A 21,181-nucleotide genomic window follows, 5' to 3' on the forward strand; every position below is an offset into this window, starting at 1 on the left:
GGATGGGAGGGTAGGAGATGAGCCATACATACTGGGAGGGGGGAGAGATGAGCCATGCATGATGGGAGTGGGGAGCCGATGAACCATGCATGGGGGGGGAGATGAGCTATGCATACAGGATGGGAGGGGGTGGGCCACTATACAGTATGTGTGGAGCATCATATGTGGCCATTATACAGTATGAAGCATCATGTGTGGCTATTATACAGTATTGAGCATCATGTGTGACTATTATACAGTATTGAGCATCATGTAGAGCCATTATACAGTATGGAGTATCATGTGTTGCCTTTATACAGTATGGATCACTGTGTGGCCATTATACAGTATGGAGCATCATGTGCGGTCATTATACAGTATGGAGCCTCGTATACAGTATGGAGCATCATGTGTGGCCATTATACAGTATGGAGCATCATGTGGGGCCATTATACAGTATGGAGCATCATATGTGGCCATTATACAGTATGGAGCATCATGTGTGGCTATTATACAGTATTTAGCATCATGTGTGGCCATTATACAGTATGGAGCACTGTGTGGCCATTATACAGTATTGAGCATCATGTGTGGCCATTATACAGTACTGAGCATCATGTGTGGCCATATTTTCTTTTGGTTATAATTATTGTATATGAAACAGTGTGATCAGCAGTGCTAAATGGGTGTGGTTGGGAGGTGGATATGGGTGTGACTAGTTGTGAAATGGGTGTGGTCAGAAGCGTGGCCTACAATTTTAAATTTACTTTATACCTGTTTCCCTTCTTCAAAAGTTGGGAGGTATGGTACCACATTTGCCAGATCACGGCAAGTGCCGCAAATCCCATAGGGAATGAATGAGGCTGAACGCAGTGTTGCTGTAAGTGATCCTTTACGTGGCAGATGCAGAAAACCTGCCGGATCTGCTGCAAAAGGCGACTTTCACATCAGCGATTCTTGCCAAAGTCTATGCTGATAGCGTCATACTCACCAAAGGGGGAGGCAGCAGTAAAAGTGCCTAGGGCAGCAGAAACTCTAAATACGGCCCTGCCGTCATGTCTATAACAAGTCATACTTGACAAGTTGAATGGTGTTTGCCATAAAAGAAATAAAAACAACATAGCTCAATATTATATATATAAAAAATACACTGCATTGTTCTCTTGATAATATAAAGTAAATATGCTACGTCTCTGAATAAGGCAAGTTAGGCAACACAGCAATATGATTGTTGTACAGTATAAATGTTTTTATCATTGGAAAAGCAGTAAAACATAACCAAAAAAGATAAATTAGGTGTCGCGATAATCGGACTGACCCAATGAAAAAAGTTAACATGTTGAATACTAAAAACACCCCCATTCCCCCCCAAAAAAACAATTGTGAAAGCTGATTTTTTTTTCCCACCCCTCTAACAAATAAAAGCTATACAATATGATGTATGTACCACTTGAAAATACAACTGATCCAGAGAAATACGAGCCCTCGTTCATACGCCTACATTGTTGGAAGTAAAATGAAAAAAAAATATATATAGGCAAGATTAAAAAAATAAAAAATCGTTGAGTCCTGAAGGCTAAAATTAGAGGTGTCTATAAGTGGAGAAATTCTGCATTGTAACGAAAAATCTGACTTTCTATTTAGTGGTGGACAATGGCAGAACAATAGAAGTCAGCTGGACACAAGTCAACCATGAAAAATCCAGGAGTTTCCAGGGTCAGAGGGTCCCAGGCACAACTGGGTGAGACCCCGATCACTGGCACTTGTCAGCCTTGTGGCACTAGAGGGAGTGCTCTCATTGAGCCCACATAACCTGGGCAGAGGACCTTGGCTGGTGACATTTGCAGATCAGCTGTGCTGCCTCCACCTCTGTCCCTCCCTCAGCAGGGCAGCCTGGAGTGGAGGCTGGATTCCCTCCAGATCTGAGAGCAGCAGCTCCAGGGAGCACTCTCCTCCAGCTCTCAGCTGCCTGCACCGACCCTTCAAGGATCTCTGCCACCTGGATGCGCCCAGTAAGTGCCCTGCACCCTCTCTGCTGCCTGTGCCAGCCTCTGCATGATGTCCTGTGCCAGCCATGCTTCCTTCTTTCCTTCTCCACAATGCTGTGTGTAGTATTCTGTAGCCTGATTTAGCAGAGCTGAGTGTGAAGTGACTTGTGATAGCTGGTTTCCAGCAGTCCCATGTAAAAAAAAGTCACACATGCATGTAACGGATGAGCTATAGCCACAAAGCCAGCTCTGCTACATTACAAATTCCAGTCTTTCCAAGTGATTGTGAAATCTATTTCTCTGTGAGATGCCATAGGCTGTGCTGTGGCAGGGGGAGAGTTAAAGGGATTTATTGTATATGTTCCTGGTATAACATTATAGATCCAGGATTACATGTATGACAGGATATAATAGAAGAAGCAGAGATATTGTCACCACCTGGTACAAGGTGTAAAGGAAACCACAGAATTAAAGGGGCTTTCCGGTAGCACACTCAGACATGCCAATCAGACCTGTCATGTACCAGTGATCAGAGGGATTCCTGCCCTTGCTCAATGCCATGAATTCAGGAGGGTAGGAATCTTTTTTGAAACTGGTAAGTTACTGTTAGTACTCCCCCTTTCCAGAATGTCACCTCTGCAGGGCTGCTTTCTTTAGGACACGTCTCTTCTTCACACTTTTCTCCTTTATGGAGCCCCGAACCCCTATTTTCCTGCTGGGTGCGGGAGGGAATGAGTTAAGTAATGGATACAATGATATTCTTTTTCATATGGTTTGAATTGATGCAGTGTGAAGGCAGTGTTGTGTTAAAGAGTAGAATGGGGGCATTGATCCCTGGAATTCCCACTTGGTCTACCTATGTTTACAGTGCACTGCTTCCCTAACATTGCACCAGCTCAGGTTACTGGTCCTAGAGATGTTCTACCGAGTTAACCTCTTACTGGCCCGCTACTGGATCACCTGGGTGGAAGACATGGATCACCTGCGGAATGAGCCCTACTCATCGTGTACGGTCACAGAGCACAACCCAGTTGGTAATGACGACTACATTATGGAAAGGAGCAGATTTATTTTGCTGTGAGCGGAAGAACTTTTTCAATTTATACTACTTTTACATATTATAAAGAATGGCAGAAAAATGTAAAAAAAATGACAAATTGTTACAAATGTACAAAAACAGCACAACTTGGTATAAACGCTTCTGTTCCTTACAGTCCCTCATGACGGTCATACCTGTAAGTTTATTTGGCACAACCATTATACATTGTCATATGTCATTTTACTTATCTACAAACGGTCAGAAAAAGGAAAGTGTCATCAGAAAATGACAGCGTGTTTAAATCGTTTACGTTTTTGTGTTGCATGTATTTTAATATTATTTTTATTAAAAATAAAATTAGTAATCTTGCAATTTTACCAATGACCTCCAGGGCTTTTTAGACTCATACTTCCTGTCCTGTGAAGAAGAGTTTTCAGCAGACTCATGTTCATCAGAGGTCGGATTGCACTTACAGATAACACCTCTGTGTACAGCTTACAAATGATCCACCGATCACAACAGGTGATGTTACAGCTGACCCTGCTCACTCATTCCTTCACAATGATGTTTGCACACGCTTATTAAACACCTGAAAAAAAAAGATAAGGTCAGAGTCTGGTCAGTGCTGCTAATGTACATGTGAATATCATAAATGTTAGAGTCTAAAAAAGCCCCAGTGGCCAGTATGAAAATTACAAGATTTATTATTTTGTTTTTAATAAAAGCCTGCGATATGGAAAATCATACAGTGACTTAAGTTATATAAAAAAAAATACATTTAAAACAATAACGTGATTTAAACAATAGATCTTTTCTGATGACACATTCCCTTTAAAAATGCATTCATAAATATAAATTGCGATGGGGTTAGGCATAAATGGGCACTGGTACTTCAGTGTATTGCGAAACTGGGTAAAAAGGATTGGCTTACTGTAAATAACCCTTATAAAAAATAAGTATTATTATAATATTTTTTTAAAAGGGTTATTTACAGTAAGCCTCTTAACACCCTTTTTATACCTTTATTGTTAGCCCGTAAAAGGGATCTGTTAAAATTGGTGTTATTAGTAATGGGTCAGTAGTCATAGTTACCGTCTGTTCAACAATTGAAGGGAATACAGTTCCACTTTGCAGTGATTTAAGCCTACGTTCCCATGAAGAGCTTTTGGTGATTATATAATGCTGCAGAATTTCTGCACCTATTATTTCAATTAAGTTGCTTGCAGTTTTTAATCGTGTTTTTTGCGTGTTTTTTTAACATACGTTTTTATCGTATTTTTGTCTCTTTTTCGTGTCATGATTGAAATAAAGCTGCTTAGTTTTTGATACTTTCTGGCTTGTTTTTGATATTTGGCTTTGACAAAATTTATATTGATATACTTAGAGTGACATGTAAAAGTTTGGGCACCTCTGGTCAAAATGGCTGTTATTGTGAACAATTAAGTAAGTTGAAGATGAAATTATCTCTAAAATGCCTAAAGTTAAAGATGACACATTTTCTTTGTATTTTAGGCAAAAATATATACGGTAGTCATCTTTTACATTTTAAAAATTACAAAAAGTAAAATAGGCAATTGCAAAAGTTTGTGCACCCTGCATGGTTAGTACCTAGCAGCACCCCCTTTTGAAAATATCATAGCTTGTGAACGTTTTTTGTAGTCAGACAAGAGACTTTAAATTATTTTTTGACTGATTTTCATCAATTCTTCCTTGGAAAATTCTTCCAGTTCTGTGAGATTTCTGGGTTGTCTTGTATGCACAGCTATTTTGATGTTTAGCCACAGATTTTCAATGATGTTCAGATCAGGGGACTGTGAGGTCCATTGTAAAACCTTCAACTGGCACCTTTTGAGGTAATCTATTGTGGATTTTGATGTGTGTGATCATTATTCATTTGTAGAAGCCATCCTCTTTTCAAATTCAGCTTTTTTACAGATAGTGTTATGTTTACATCAAGAATTTTTTACATTTTGTAGAATCCATTCTTCCCTCTACCCGTGAAATGTTCCTCATGCCATTGGCTGCAACATAACTCCAAAGCATGATTTATCCAATCCCATGTTTAATGGTTAGAGAGAGTTCAATTTTAACGTCATTGGTCTGCAGGACTTGTTTCTAAAATGCATCAGACTTGTTTAGATGTTCTTTTGTATGCCTCTGATGCTGAATTTTATGGTGAGGATGCAGGAGAGGTTTCTGATGACTCTTCCATGAAGGCTATATTTGTACAGGTGTCTCTGAATAGTAGAACAATGTACCACAACTCCAGAGTCTGCTAAATCTTTCTGAAGGTCTTTTGCAGTCAAGCAGAGGTTCTGGTTTTGCCTTCCACACAATCCTATGAGCAGCTCTCACTGATGTTTTGCTTGGTCTTCCAGACCTTATCTTGATCTCCACTGTTCCTGTTAATGGCCATTTCTCAATTACATTTCAAACTGAGGAAAGGGCAACTTGAAAACGTTTGATATCTTCTCATAGCCTTCTCCTGCTTTGTGGGCCTCCACCATTTTCATTTTCAGAGTGCTAGGCAGCTGCTTAGAAGAACCCATGGCTGCTGTTTTTTGGCACAAGGTTAGAAGAGGCTGGGTTTTTATAAAGCTGGGAAACTTGGATCGCCTGTCCTTTCCTAATGATGATAGGGAACAAGGCATAATGCTAACAGGCTAATTAAGGTCTGAACCCTTGGTAAAAGTTATCTGAGCACACAAGTCTCCAAAAGTTCCCAAACTTTTGCATGGGCCCATTTTCCTTTTTGTAATTTTTAAAATGTGAAAAATGACAATGTGTATTTATTTTTTTGAGCCTAAAATACAAAAGAAACGTGTCATCTTTAACTTTATCCCTTTTAGAGATCATTTCATCTTTAACTTTCTTAGCAGTTCACAATAGCAGTAATTTTTACATGCCACACTGTTGGTGCGGATTACATGCGTTTCCAACGATTTTCTGTACCTAATGCAAGTCTATAGGGAAAATCCACACCAAAAAACTTAGTGTACCTGCAAGAAAAATTGAAATGCTGCAAATTTGAAGCCCGCACCGCAGGTCAGTTTACGCTGAGTAAAATAAAAGTGCAATGGGCATGAGATTTATATAAATCCCATCCACTTTGCTGGAACTGTAAAGGTACCTTCACACTAAACGATATCGCTAGCGATCCGTGACGTTGCAGCGTCCTCGCTAGCGATATCGTTTAGTTTGACACGCAGCAGCGATCAGAATCCTGCTGTGATGTCGTTGGTCGGGGCTAGAGGGCCAGACCTTTCTTTGGTCGCTGGCTCTCCCGCTGACATCGCTGAATCGGCATGTGTGACACCGATTCAGCGATGTCTTCGCTGGTAACCAGGGTAAACATCGGGTTACTAAGCACAGGGCCGCGCTTAGTAACCCGATGTTTACCCTGGTTACCATCCTAAAAGTAAAAAAAACAAATGCTACATACTTACCTACCGCTGTCTGTCCCCGGCGCTGTGCTTCTCTGCTCTGGCTGTGAGTACAGCGGCCGGAAAACAGAGCGGTGAAATCACCGCTCTGCTTTCCGGCTGCCCGGCGCTCACAGCCAGAGCAGAGAAGCAAAGCGCCGGGGACAGACAGCGGTAGGTAAGTATGTAGCGTTTGTTTTTTTTACTTTTAGGATGGTAACCAGGGTAAACATCGGGTTACTAAGCGCGGCCCTGCGCTTAGTAACCCGATGTTTACCCTGGTTACCGGCATCGTTGGTCGCTGGAGAGCGGTCTGTGTGACAGCTCTCCAGCGACCAAACAGCGACGCTGCAGCGATCAGCATCGTTGTCTGGATCGCTGCAGCGTCGTTTAGTGTGAAGGTACCTTAAGACATTTTGTTTTTTCTGCACCAAAAGCTCATCATGGGAGCGTAATGTCAAGGCCACGTGCACACGTTGAGTATTTAGTGAGTTTTTTTTACATGAGTATTTATAAGCGAAAACTAGAAATGAAACAATCAGAGGAAATGTATAATAGAAACACATCACCACTTCTGTATTTATCACCCACTCCTGATTTTGACTTACAAATACTGATGTAAAACACTGACCAAATACTGACTGTGTGAACGTGGCCTTATAGTGTCTTGTTTGTTAAATCAGTAATACTGAATCTTGGGTAAATCATTGTTTCTTATTACTAAAAACCCAAAATAACATATGTCACAATGCTATTATCAGCTATTATCACTTGCCTCTGTCTGTGTGTAGTAACCACTACCTCTCTGCGCGGCGAGTCTGCGCATGCACAGTTTTCCCATCCTCACTGCACAGAGCAAACATGCGCTGTCTAGACCTCTGGCACATTAATGTGTATGCAAAAGAATATGCTCTGTAACCATCAATGAAAATATGTCTACAAAATGTGGCCTATGAATACTTAGCAAAATCGTCAATGTCAGCAGTACAGGAGGAGAACAGAAGGTGCTTGCAGCCTTAAGGAGATGCAACGCGCTTCTGAGAATTTTAGTTTCTTAGAAGTCTAGTGGGCTGAGCAACAAAACAGCAAAACTCAACGTGAAAAGCGTTTCTAGAAATGAAGGAACCTTTGTAAGATGACACATCACGAAGAAGGAGGAAATTACATTTTTACCTGAACGAGGACCAAATTGCTCATTCTTAAAAGATTACTTGAAGAGAATCTGTCACATGGAAAAACGCAATTAACTTGCAGACATGGGGTAAATTTGCAGGTAAAAAGCCCGGTGCCAACACTAAAACTCCCGCTGCCGGAAGGAAATTAACTTTATTCCCCTAAACAGTGTTCGAGTTTTAGTCACAGGGAGCTGCCGGTGCGGGTTCAGTCACCACTCTGTGAATAGTGCGTCTGCTGTAACCGCTCCCCCGGCCCTGACTGACATCAGCTCTAACCTGTAGATTGACCCCATAACTGCAGGTTAATAGGGTTTTGTCATGTTACAGGTTCCCTTTAAAGAATTTGTCCAATGGATAAAATAAAAATTTGCTCATCCTTAACTTTACTCGTAACTCAAGGTAACCAAGGCGAGTGGAGTACGATGGGCATCTAGGAAAAGAAAAACTCTTGAGTTGCTCACGATGTCCATCAGAGTAATGTAAAAGGTTTTTATCTTTCAAAAAATGGCCATCTACCACTACTCACCATTTGGATATATTAGTAAAGTTAAGGAAGGATGCATCTGCACATTCACCTTTCTGCAACCTGTGGATATTATCGGTTATTGTCAGAGGAAGCTTCTGGTGCCTCTTCACTGCCTTCAATGGCTGACCAGACCATGTAGAAGCCTCACAAAGAGTGGGACCCTAAGATAATACATAACAAGTGTTGTCCTGCAATTCTGATCTGCTTGTATGCATCACCTAGGGCCTGCTTACTCCTGATCAAGACATTTAACACCTTCATGGTACTCTTTAAAATTAAGGTTTTAGGGGCCAAGTTTCCAGAGCCTCCTAAAATTGGTACGTGCTTCGGATTAGGAGCTGATGCATGTTTGGTATGGTTAAGTTTTATCAAAATGAGTCCAAGAGAGTTGGATCACTTATAGGATAGAGTATTTTTCCAAACGCCCTATTAAAGATGAGAGTGGCAAATCTACTAGATTTTTCATTGGTACTTGTTTTATCAAATCTTCCCCCAATGTCTTAAAAAGGCAAGCAATATTAGAACTTTGTGTAAAGTAGAAACTGCAATTCTACATTTAGGCAGAATGAATATTGATCCATTTCTATGTTCGTATATATTCATAGACCAAACATATAGTATTGATTCTTACTATATGTGACACATAATGTACATGACAGTGTTAAAGTGGTTCTCCCTTTACTGCTGTAAATCTGCGGGGGCATTATCCTTCATAATGCTGTATTAAAACCCAAAACAATGCAGTGATCTGATTTGTACTAATTTGAATCCTAGATGCAGAAGGGGGAAGATTTATGAAATGGAAAAGAGCAGGGTTTATGTGTTTCCACAAAGTCTAAGTGACTATATGACTAAATTGTAGTAGATCCATAGAGTCAAAAATGATTGTTGCAAAGTGTCAACTTCCTGAACTCAGATGCAAGAATGTGAATGTGTGGCCAAGAACATAACTGGTTAACACCAGAAGAAGAGTTCTCTGTACAGTGTAAAGTTTCATTTAAGGAGTAAAGATGTGCTTTAACTGCAGATGACTTTTGACCATAGAGCAGGACAATGTATAACTTGTTCTTCTGAGCTCTGAGCTTCCACCTCAATTTCAGGCCCTGTAGGGCTTCCGGCACTGGCGCTAAACAGGGACTCTACAAATACCAGAAACCAGAATAAAGATATATGGCATGTAGTGTTTGTATATTTGCTATATGGATTAGAAAGTCATCTCTGAAAGCACAAGTTCTTCCCTGGTGGTGCCCTCAGAACATCACACTGTTTTGGGATAGAAGAATTGAAATAAGAGGAATTCTTTGACTTTGAACTGTTTCCTAAATGCCTTTTCGGGAAGTGTTTCATTCATGGTAGGAGCAGAATTATTTGGTTGCAAAACAACATGTAGCTTATAGAAGAATAGAGCCACATTGTTACGCTACTACCTCTCCTACTGAGCCAGCACTACGGTATAGCTTTACAGAGGTCCATGACTCTTGTAGATCTGACAAATATATGTAAACAATTATATGATTGATAAAGTATCTTGGTTTTTAATATTAATTTATTCTTAACCTAGGGCCTGATCTTAGGGTGGACTGCGAGATCTCAGAATTGTGTCTGATCTGTGAATCCATTGTGTGGAAGAAATAAACAGAAATTGGATCAGGTTTTCCCGGGAGTTGACCGAGGCTCTGCCAGACATGGTAGGACATCTGAATTTGCAAGGGATGGAAGACAGTTTAAAGGACAAGAATCGGGAAGGGTTATTGGATAGTCCGGATTCTGGCCTCCCACCAAGCCCCAGTCCTCCTTTTTATTCTGTCTCTCCTGGCATTACTGAGAGCAGAGCAGAGGGCAGCATTACACCAACACAATACCCAGGATATGCCTACAAGAAGGAGACCAGAGAGGGGAAAGTGGTATGTACTTTATTCTAGCTTTCTTAGCTAAACTGTTTATTTGACTGCTGTTGCATTCCTCTATTCCCATATTCTAAGGACGCGTCTTGTGATAACTTGTTCATGGATTTTCAGCTTGTATCCATTGTGTTTACACCCTATTAGAGCATGTTAATGATCGCAGGGTGGGGTTAAATGTTCGCCATAGAATGCACTTGAGGTTTTAATGTAAAAAATAAGCGGTCTACTGATCCTTCAGTTTTTTTCTTAATCTAACTTCTTTCTGTAATGTTTTAAACTAGTAATTCGGATGCTTCTGACCAGAATCTGTCTTCTGTTACAGACATACATATGCTGCTATTTCTTATATTGATGAGAAACAGATTTGTGTTTCTTGTATATTTGTCCAGAACTTATGTGAGAAGAATGTCAGGAGCTTAGTGTTAATAGTTTGTAAATAATTACTGCGGCTAGAAAAAGTGCTAAAGCATATTTGTAGCCTGACAAGTATAGTACGAGGAAACATCGACACCTGTAGTAAAGAGTACACCCATAGATTGGAGCCACAGAAAAGGGAACTACATAAATATCTCAAAATAGAGATCCTGTCCTAGTGCTTCTTTAACCCCTTAACAACCGCCGATATGCCGGTGGCAGTTAAGGGTACTTAAACCACAGCACTGTTAATTAATGGCGCTGTGGAAAACGTGAATAGCGCCCCCCAGAGTCAGATTTTCTCTGGGGTCTCGGTTGCCGGAGGTAGCCGAGACCCCAGAGAACATGATTTGGGGGATTTTTACCGACCCCCGGGTTGCGATCGCCGGTAATTAACCGTTTACCGACGGTCGCAAAAAAAACCCAGCGATTTCCCATTTAATTTCTCTGTCCTCCGATGTGATCGCACATCAGAGGACAGAGAAATGGGGACCCCGATATCCCCCCGATACTCACCTGTTTCCCCCGGTGCTCCTCGTAGCTCCCGATGGGCGCCACCATCTTGTTCTGGCCAAAAAATGGCGGGCGCATGCGCAGTGCGCCCGCCGGCCGATACCCGGAAAATCTTTGGGGTCTTGGCTGCCAGGGGTAGCCGAGACACCAAAGAACATGACATGGTTTTTACTGACCCCTGTTTTGCGATCGCTGGTAATTACCCGGTTTACCAGCGGCCGCAAAAAAAAAGCGATCTGTCATTCTCTGTCCTCTAATGTGATTGCATATCAGAGGACAGAGAAATAGGGGGATTCGGGGACCCTGCTATACTTACCGGTGTCCCTGGGCCCTCCTGCGTCCCCTCCTGGAGGAGTTGGGGCTAAATTTAGGGTTAGGGTTGGGGCTAAATTTAGGGTTAGGGTTGGGGCTAAATTTAGGGTTAGGGTTGGGGCTAAATTTAGGGTTAGGGTTAGGGTTGGGACTAAATTTAGGGTTAGGGTTGGGGCTAAATTTAGGGTTAGGGTTCGGGCTAAATTTAGGGTTAGGGTTGGGGCTAAATTTAGGGTTAGGGCTATGGTTAGGGCTAGGGTTAGGCTTCTTTCACACTTGCGTCGGTACGGGGCCATCGCAATGCGTCAGCCCGACATACCGACGCACATTGTGAAAATTGTGCACAACGTGGGCAGCGGATGCAGTTTTTCAACACATCCGCTGCCCTGTCTATGTCCTTGGGAGGAGGTGGCGGGCTTACAGCCACGCATGCATGGTCGGAAATGGCGGACGCGACATACAAAAAAACGTTACATTGAACATTTTTTGTTACAACGGTCCGCCAAAACACAACGGATCCAGTGCACAACGGACGCAACGTGTGGCCATTCGTCGCGATCTGTCGGCAATACAAGTCTATGGGCAAAGAACGCATCCTGCGGGCACATTTGCAGGATCCCTTTTTTGTCCGAAACGACGGATTGCGACGGATGCCACACGACGCAAGTGTGAAAGTAGCCTTAGGGCTAGGGTTAGGGTTGGGCTAGGGTTAGAGTTGGGGCTAAAGTTAGGGCTAGGGTTAGGGTTGGGCTAGGGTTAGAGTTGGGGCTAAAGTTAGGGCTAGGATTAAGGTTGGGGCTAAATATAGGGTTGGGACTAGGGTTGGGCTAAAGTTAGGGTTAGGGCTAGGGTTAGAGTTGGGGCTAAAGTTAGGGCTAGGGTTGGGATTAGGGTTAGGGTTTGGATTAGGGTTGGTATTAGGGTTAGGGTTGGCATTAGGGTTAAGGTTAGGATTAGGGTTAGGGGTTTATTGGGATTAGGGTTAGGTTTGAGGTTAGGGTTGAGATTAGCATTAGGGGTGTGTTGGAATTAAGGTTTTGATTAGGGTTATGATTAGGGTTCAGATTAGGGTTGCTTTGGGGTTAGGGTTGTGATTATCGTTAGGGTTGTGATTATTATTATGGATCGGGTTGGGAATAGGCTTAGGCGTGTGTTGGAGTTAGGGTTGGAGTTAGAATTGGGGGGTTTACACTGTTTAGGTACATCAGGTGGTCTCCAAACATGACAGCCAATTTTGCGCTCAAAAAGTCAAATGGTGCTCCCTCCCTTCTGAGCTCTGCCGTGCGCCCAAACAGTGGTTTACCTCCACATATGGGGCATCAGCATACTCGGGATAAATTGGACAACAACTTTTGGGGTCCAATTTCTCCTGTTACCCTTGTGAAAATAAAAACTTGGGGGCTACAATATGTTTTTTGTGGAAAAAAAAATATTTTTATTTTCACGACTCTGCATTCTAAACATCTGTGAAGCACTTGGGCATTCAAAATTCTCACCACACATCTAGATAAGTTCCTTTGGGGGTCTAGTTTCCAAAATGGGGTCACTTGTGGGGAGTTACTACTGTTTAGGTACATCAGGGGCTCTGCAAACGAAACATAATGCCCGCAGACCATTCTATCAAAGTCTGCATTCCAAAAGAGCACTCCTTCCCTTACGAGCTCTGCCGTGCACCCAAACAGTGGGCCCCCCACACATGGGGTACCAGCATACTCAGGAAAAATTGGACAACAACTTTTGGGGTCCAATTTCTCTTGTTACCCTTGTGAAAATAAAAACTTAGAGGCTAAAAAATCTTTTTTGTGGAAAAAAAAATATTTTTTATTTTCACGACTCTGCATTATAAACTTCTGTGAAGCACTTGGGCATTCAAAGTTCTCACCACACATCTAGATAAGTTCCATGGGGGGTCTGGTTTCCAAAATGGGGTCACTTGTGGGGGGTTTTACTATTAGGTACATCAGGGCTCTGCAAACGCAACATAACGCCCGGAGACCATTCTATCAAAGTCTGCATTCCAAAACTGCGCTACTTCCCTTACGAGCTCTGCCGTGCGCCCAAACAGTGGTCCCCCCACACATAGGGGACCAGCATACTCAGGACAAATTGGAAAACAACTTTTGGGGTCCAATTTCTCTTGTTACCCTTGTGAAAATAAAAACTTGGGGGCTATAAATCTTTTTTGCGGAGAAATTTTTTTTATTTATTTTCACGACTCTGCATTATAAACTTCTGTGAAGCACTTGGGCATTCAAAGTTCTCACCACACATCTAGACAAGTTCCTTGGGGGGTCTAGTTTCCAAAATGGGGTCACTTGTGGGGGGCTTCTACTGTTTAGGTACATTAGGGGCTCTGCAAACGCAACATAACGCCTGCAGACCATTCTATCAAAGTCTGCATTCCAAAACGGCGCTCCTTCCCTTCCGAGCTCTGCCATGCGCCCAAACAGTGGTCCCCCCCACATATGGGATATCAGCCTACTCAGCATAAATTGCACAATAAATTTTGGGGTCCAATTTCCCCTGTTACCCTTGTGAAAGTAAAAATTTGGGGGTGAAAAGATCATTTTTGTGGAAAAAATTTGATTTTTTTTTATTTTCATGGCTCTACATTATAAACTTCTGTGAAGCAGTTGGGGGTTCATAGTGCTCACCACACATCTAGATATGCTCGTTGGGGGGTCTAGTTTCCAAAATGGGGTTACTTGTGGGGGGTTTATACTGTTTAGGTACATCAGGAGCTCTGCAAATGCAACATGACGCTCACAGACCATCCCATCAAAGTCTGCATTCCAAGTGGCGCTCCTTCCCTTCCGAGCCCCGATGGATGCCCAAACAGTGCCCTTCCACATGTGGGGTATCAGCATACTCCGGACAAACTGGTCAACAGATTTTGGGGTCCAATGTCTCCTGTTACCCTTGAGAAAGTAAAAAATTGCAGGCTAAAAAAATCATTTTTGAGGGAAAAAAAAGTATTTTTTATTTTCACGGCTCTACTTTATAAATTTCTGTGAAGCACCTGGGGGTTGAAAGTGCTCACCATACATCTAGATAAGTTCCTTAAGGGGTCTAGTTTCCAAAATGGTGTCACTTGTGGGGGGTTTCCACTGTTTAGGCACATCAGGGGCTCTCCAAACGCGACATGGGTCCGATCTCAATTCCAGCCAATTCTACATTGAAAAAGTAAAATGGCACTACTTCTCTTCCAAGCTCTGCGGTGCGCCCAAACAGTGGTTTTCCCCCACATATTGGGTATTGACATACTCAGGAGTAATTGCACAACAACTTTTGTGGTCTAATTTCTCCTGTTACCCTTGTGAAAATAAAAATTTCGGGGCAAAAATATCATTTTTGTAAAAAGAATGTGATTTTTTATTTTCACGGCTCTACGTTATAATATTCTGTGAAACACCTGGGGGTTTAAAGTGCTCACCACACATCTAGATACGTTCCTTAAGGGGTCTAGTTTCCAAAATGGTATCATTTTTGGGGGCTTCTACTTTTTAGGCACATCAGGGGCTCTCCAAACGCAACATGGCGTCCGATCTCAATTCCAGCCAATTCTACATTGAAAAAGTAAAATGGCACTCCTTCTCTTCCAAGCTCTACGGTGCACCCAAACAGTGGTTTACCCCCACATTTGGGGTATCGACGTACTCAGGAGAAATTGCACAACAAAATCTATGGTTAAATTTCTGTTTTTACACTTGTGAAAATAAAAAAAAATGGTTCTGAAGTAAAATGTTTGCAAAAAAAAGTTAAATGTTCATTTTTTCCTTCCACATTGTTTCAGTTCCTGTGAAGCACGTAAAGGGTTAATAAACTTCTTGAATGTGGTTTTGAGCACCTTGAGGGGTGCAGTTTTTAGAAAGGTGTCACACTTGGTTATTTTCTATCATATAGACCCCTCAAAATGACTTCAAACGTGATGTGGTCCCTAATAAAAAATGGTGTTGTAAAAATGAGAAATTGCTGGTCAACTTTTAACCTTTATAACTCCCTAACAAAAAAAAAATTGTTTCCAAAATTGTGCTTATGTAAAGTAGACATGTGGGAAATGTTATTTATTAACTATTTTTTGTGACATATCTCTCTGATTTAAGGGCATAAAAATACAAATTTTAAAAATTGCAAAATTTTAAACATTTTCGCCATATTTTTGTTTTTTTCATAAATAATCGCAAGTAATATCGAAGAAATGTTACCACTAACATGAAGTACAATATGTCATGAAAAAAACAATTTCAGAATCAGCGGGATCCGTTAAAGCGTTCCAGAGTTATAACCTCATAAAATGACAGTGGTCAGAATTGTAAAAATTGGCTCGGTCATTAAGTACCAAATTGGCTCTGTCACTAAGGGGTTAAATAAAAACATTTCCTTGGAACACTTCCTTCCTGTTCAACCTTTTGTAGGAGAGAAACATAACTGTCCTTTGGGCTGATTTAAAGGAATTTTCCCACAAGCAAAGTTAATTTTAATCAACATTTTAATCAATAAATCTTTTAATAATAATAACTTCCACAATTGGATGTGTTTGAAAAAAATGTCCATGCGCTGAGATAATCTTATACATGTGCCCCTGCTGTGTACTGTGTAATGGCTGTGTCTGACCGTACAGGAACATTGTCTGATCATACCACAGCTCCTGGCCATGGCAGGAAGCAAAAGAGTATATAGACATTACAGCACGGGATCCCATTCTGTAATGTTTTTATACTCTTTTGCTTCCTCCCCTGTCCAGGAGAGGTGGTATGATCAGACCATGTTCCTGTACAGTCAGACACAGCCATTACACAGTACATAGCAGGGGCACATGTATAAGATTATCTCAGCGCATTGACATTTTGTTTAACGGTTCCCTGAAAAATGCCGACAGGAAAATTGCCCACATGAAAAATGCCCACAGGAAAATTGCCCACACAGAAAATTGCCCACACGGAAAATTGCCCACACAGAAAATTCCCCACATGGAAAATTCCCCACACGGAAAGTTGCCCACATGGAAAATTACCCACACAGAAATTTGCCCACATGGAAAAATGCCCACATGGAAAATTGCCCACATGGAAAATTGCCAATTGCAGCATTACAAAGTTTCAGATCTGTGATATTTGAGGTGAAAGGTGAGGATGTTCACATGACTTGTGATTTACAGCTGACCTAGTGCAACACTGCAAGCATGCTGAAGATCTGTGGTTTGTAGTAGTCTGTCATTCTCAGCAATAGATAGATCTAGTCTGCTCTCATCTCTCACTGATTCTGCCTTACTCCTCGCACAAGCCCAGAACAGCAGCACAGGCAGAACCAGCAGCAGTATGATCCAGAGGTGCCATCACTGCTATCAGTGCCCACAAAAGAATCACTATATTATCTGTAGAGTTACATGGGACTGCAGGTCAGATCTAATACATTATCATTTCAGTGGGTGCCCACCAAAAGCAGGGTGCTGCTGGCTGAGATAGATGGTCCTGGAAGCCCAGAAAGGTGAGATTCTGTCAGAATCTGTCAGAGGAGCGGAAGTGCCATAGCAGCTCCGCTCTCCCATTGACTTCAGTGGCAGTGAATCTGGGGCCTGCACTTCCTTCCCTGTCCACTTATGGCTACCAAGTGTAAGAGTGAACAGACCCTACCTAGTTATGTATCATACAGATTTACTACAGGGGCAGGCAGGCATAGGATGGAAGGAAATGCAGAGTGGATTTGAATAAGGGTCTCTAGGCCCAGACACCCCACAATGAGAGTGGAATAAGGGTCTCTAGGCCCAGACACCCCACAATGAGAGTGGAATAAGGGTCTCTAGGCCCAGACCACGCCACAATGAGAGTGGAATAAGGGTCTGTAGGCCCAGACACACCACAATCAGAGTGGAATAAGGGTCTCTAGGCCCATACACACCACAATGAGAGTGGAATAAGGGTCTCTAGGCCCAGAAACACCACAGTGAGAGTGGAATAAGGGTCTCTAGGCCCAGACACACCACAATGAGAGTGGAATAAGGGTCTCTAGGCCCAGACACACCACAATGAGAGTGGAATAAATAAGGGTCTCTAGGCCCAGACACACCACAATGAGAGTGGAATAAGGGTCTCGAGGCCCAGACACACCACAATGAGAGTGGAATAAGGGTCTCTAGGCCCAGACACACCACAATGAGAGTAGAATTATTGTTAGCACAATGGAATGACAACTCCTAAGAACAGAATCCATACTGTGGGACTAGGGATGAGTGAACCGAACCTGTACAACCTGGAGAAGTAAACTGGGCCCAGAGACCTTTGTTGAAATCCATTCTGCATTTTCTTTGCTGCCTGTGTTGTGCTGTATTGTATTTCAATGGAGCCCATGGAAGTCAAGGGCAATCACCCGGCAGCTATACTATTCTCTGTTCTGAAGAGCATCTCACATATACCTGCATACTATCCCCTGTCCTGCAGAGCATTTAACCTATATCTCTTTGCTATTCTCTGTTCTGCAGAGCTTCTCACCTATAATTCTATATTATTCTTCTGCCCTGCAGAGCATCTCACCTATAATTGTAAATTATTCTTCTGCCCTGCAGAGCATCTCACATATACCTGCATAATATCCCCCTATCCTGCAGAGCATTTAACCTATATCTCTTTGCTATTCTCTGTCCTGCAGAGCATCTCACCTATAAATCTATATTATTCTTCTGCCCTGCAGAGCATCTCGCCTATAATTATATATTATTCTTTTTCCCTGCAGAGCATCTCATGTGTACATGCATATACTATCCCCCTGTCCTACAGAGCATTTAACCTATAATTCAGCCTGTGGGCAATTTTCTGTGGGCATTCTTCACCTTGCACCTCAAATATCATGGATCTGAAACTTTGTGATGCTGCAATTGGCAATATTCGGTGTGGGCAATTTTCCGTGTGGGCAATTTTCCGTGTGGGCAATTTTCCATGTGGGCAATTTTCAGTGTGGGCAATTTTCCATGTGGGCAATTTTCCTGTGGGCAATTTTCCTGTGGGCATTTTTCCTATGGACATTTTTCTGGTCACCGCTTGTTTGGTATCTGCACCGAGTTTGCTATGGTGATTTGCATTTTGAGAAGTAAAGCTTTCATACTGCGGAGTGTACAATAATTTGACATTACACAAGATGTGCTGGGGAAAACAATGATTTTTAAGATGGCTTAAAAATTAAAACATTGAATTTGCTCATTCAATGGGTGTTTGCTGGCCTGGTGAGACAGAACAATTCCTGTAAATGAGTGTTCCCCAATTTTTAGACCTACCACTGCAATCAAGGTCTCTGTCCCTACCTTAAACTGATAAACTTGACAACAGATATTTAAGGAGAGCATAAAAACTAAAAAGTACTTTAAGTCCCGGTTCAGATTTTGATTTGTTTTCTTTTATTCAAAAATGGGCCTCCAGATGTTATATTAATGTGAATAAGATTTGTCACAATTTTGCATTTGGAAATAACACGTGAGATGCGTTTAAAGGAAATGAATGAAATATATTCTGCACTTAATTTTTTTATTTTTTTAAATTGGGCAAGAGATCTAAGAAGCGCTGTCAAATTCTGTTTCAATGATATTTTCAATACCTATTGATATTCAGGCTGAGTTGCACATGGCTTTGAAGCAAATGTCTGTCCCTTACTGGGGTTAAGCAGAACGAAGCAACTCAGGCGTTTTAACTCATTTCTGAATTTACAAATAAAGTACCGAAGTTAATGATGTCCATTAGTGGACCTTATGCAGCCTCTACTGAAGGCCTGGTTACTGTTAATATCTTACAGACATTCACGATCCTCTAGATGGTGATTTAATATGAGGCACATGTGGGACTGTTATGTCTAAATGTATCTGTATATCATACTCCTGTGTTGGCAGCAGAGTAGTGGGAACTAGGTGAGGTGGTTGTTTAGTAGAACCTAGTGTATACATAAAGTACATGATATACAATTAAGATCTTACAATTCCTCACAGCTTTATCTTTCTTTACATGTTGCAAATATTTTTTTTTACCATTCTGGGTATTTGTAGTTATAATGGCTCAGTGCTAATATCTAAAATGATAAATGGATACAATATAGCATCTCTTCAAACTTTTTGAGTAGTCACTTGCATTTCATTGCGTGAAAGATCCACATATGGTTCACATGCTTGAACGGCTTTTCATTGAAACGTAACAGCAGAGACCACGCTTGTTTGACTTTTTCCATAACTCCCGTAGAAGAGAAAGGGGAGTCACAATGTTGGTGGGACATTTACAGTCACTGTCCACCTTGATGCCGCAGCTGGTGAATACCTCAACATTTGTAAATGCGAAGGAAGCACCCATGTTCTTCACATAGGTGTGTAACCCACGGGTGGTTAATTTGCCTTCAATGTTCGTGACGGAACCTCTTTAATTACAGGCTATTTAGCATTTCAAAAAGGAAATATAGGAAGTGTGGAAGTGCCGGGAGATTCAGGTCAACAGAAGGATTGTCCCACCAAGGACGGTATTATAATACTAATTTCATCCAATAGAATAGACAACATCATTCACAAAAAGTATCATAGTTGTAATGCTGTAAGTGTGCATGTCATGGACATGATTATATCAACAGATGTCTAATTGGTAACGTTTCTCATTGTGGAGAGTGACATGCCTCACCTGTCAGTGTATGGAGACTTATAGGCATGCAATGCTCCTCTGGGAAATTAAATATGCAAATTGCCTCTTCAGGAAGCAGGCTTGAACTCTAGTGCCACCTATTAGAAGTAGCAATCCTAAAAGTCAATATTAAGTGTTTCGGCGAGTTGCCTCTCCTCTGATTTAGCTGTATGATAAACCTCTGACTGAGGTCTGAGGGGTAATGTCTCTTCTTGGGTAGAGTCACTTGCCTGATATGCCAGTGTAGGTGGCACTAGAGTTCAAGTCCTTTTCCTCTCTGAAGAGGCAATTTGCTTAGTTAATCTCCCAGAGGAGCATTACATGGTCTATAAGTCTCCTTACACTTGCATGTCAGGCATGTCAGTCTCCATAAGGAGAGACCTTACCCCTTAAACTTCAGTTAGAGACCTCTCATACAGCCAAATTAGACCTCATGCTTCTTACTGACTTACTGAGGAGGAGCAACATCCTGAAAACATGTCAGCAAGTTGAGATTGTTGTTTTGTTTTTATCATAAGTCATGTGGCAAGGCTTGTTAACCGGTTGATATTGCCTTTTAGGATTGCTACTTCCAATAGGTGGCAGTAGAGTTAAAGTCCTCTTTCTCCCTGAAGAGGCATATATTAACAGAGAGATATTGTGAATTAATGGTAAAAATTGTAATGTTTAAATGTATCATTGTGAGCTAATGTTGTCTTGTTTCCTACATTCTGCCAAATTTGATAATGACATGAATCTTACACGGAACAAGAACCGTTCAGCTGTCCTGGTATATGCAGAGGTGTCTTGATTTCTTGCCCTTGGTGCTTACAGGGTTCATTTTGGGATATTTTTGCATAGAGTTGGGTAAGTCATGGTGGAGATTACCGGTAGTTGGCTCTTGACCCCACTTTTTCAAATGGGATTGCTATATGGTCGCAGTTACACCAACACATTAATGGGGTTGTCTGCTACTGGACCACCACGTTTGAATGCCCTCAGAATGCCATATAAAATAAGAAAAAAGTATACTTACCTTCTGGATAATTGAGGGCCCTCTACATTGAGCTGCTGTGACGTCAGAGTAAGACGATAAGAGAGAGGACCCTCTGGGTCACGGTACTGACGCACCCGGGGGCGAGCGAACCCTGAGATGAAAACCCCTATACAGGGATAGTTGGGAGCAAGCCCGAGGGGGACAAGTACCGTAACAGTTGGTGCCAAGAGGGACGGCTCTAAAGGAAGACAGGAGAGGGAGGATGGGAGAAGACAAACAGAACAGTGGGAA

At 41.9% G+C, this 21,181-nt stretch overlaps 1 protein-coding gene across 1 annotated transcript in view; it reads left to right on the forward strand.

Moving 5' to 3' along the window:
• The first annotated feature begins 1,798 nt into the window (after positions 1-1,798).
• The window catches only part of RFLNA (refilin A), an 88,112-nt gene continuing 68,729 nt past the window's right edge, over positions 1,799-21,181 (forward strand). Inside the window, exons 1-2 of the mRNA XM_069755995.1 lie at positions 1,799-1,991; positions 9,691-10,033. Of these exons, the coding sequence (XP_069612096.1) occupies positions 9,815-10,033 (219 nt within the window). The 5' untranslated portion in view covers positions 1,799-1,991; positions 9,691-9,814. The remainder of the gene's footprint in view (positions 1,992-9,690; positions 10,034-21,181) is intronic.

This window comes from Ranitomeya imitator, chromosome 1 (assembly GCF_032444005.1).
Source record: "Ranitomeya imitator isolate aRanImi1 chromosome 1, aRanImi1.pri, whole genome shotgun sequence".
NCBI classification, from domain to species: Eukaryota; Metazoa; Chordata; class Amphibia; order Anura; family Dendrobatidae; genus Ranitomeya; species Ranitomeya imitator.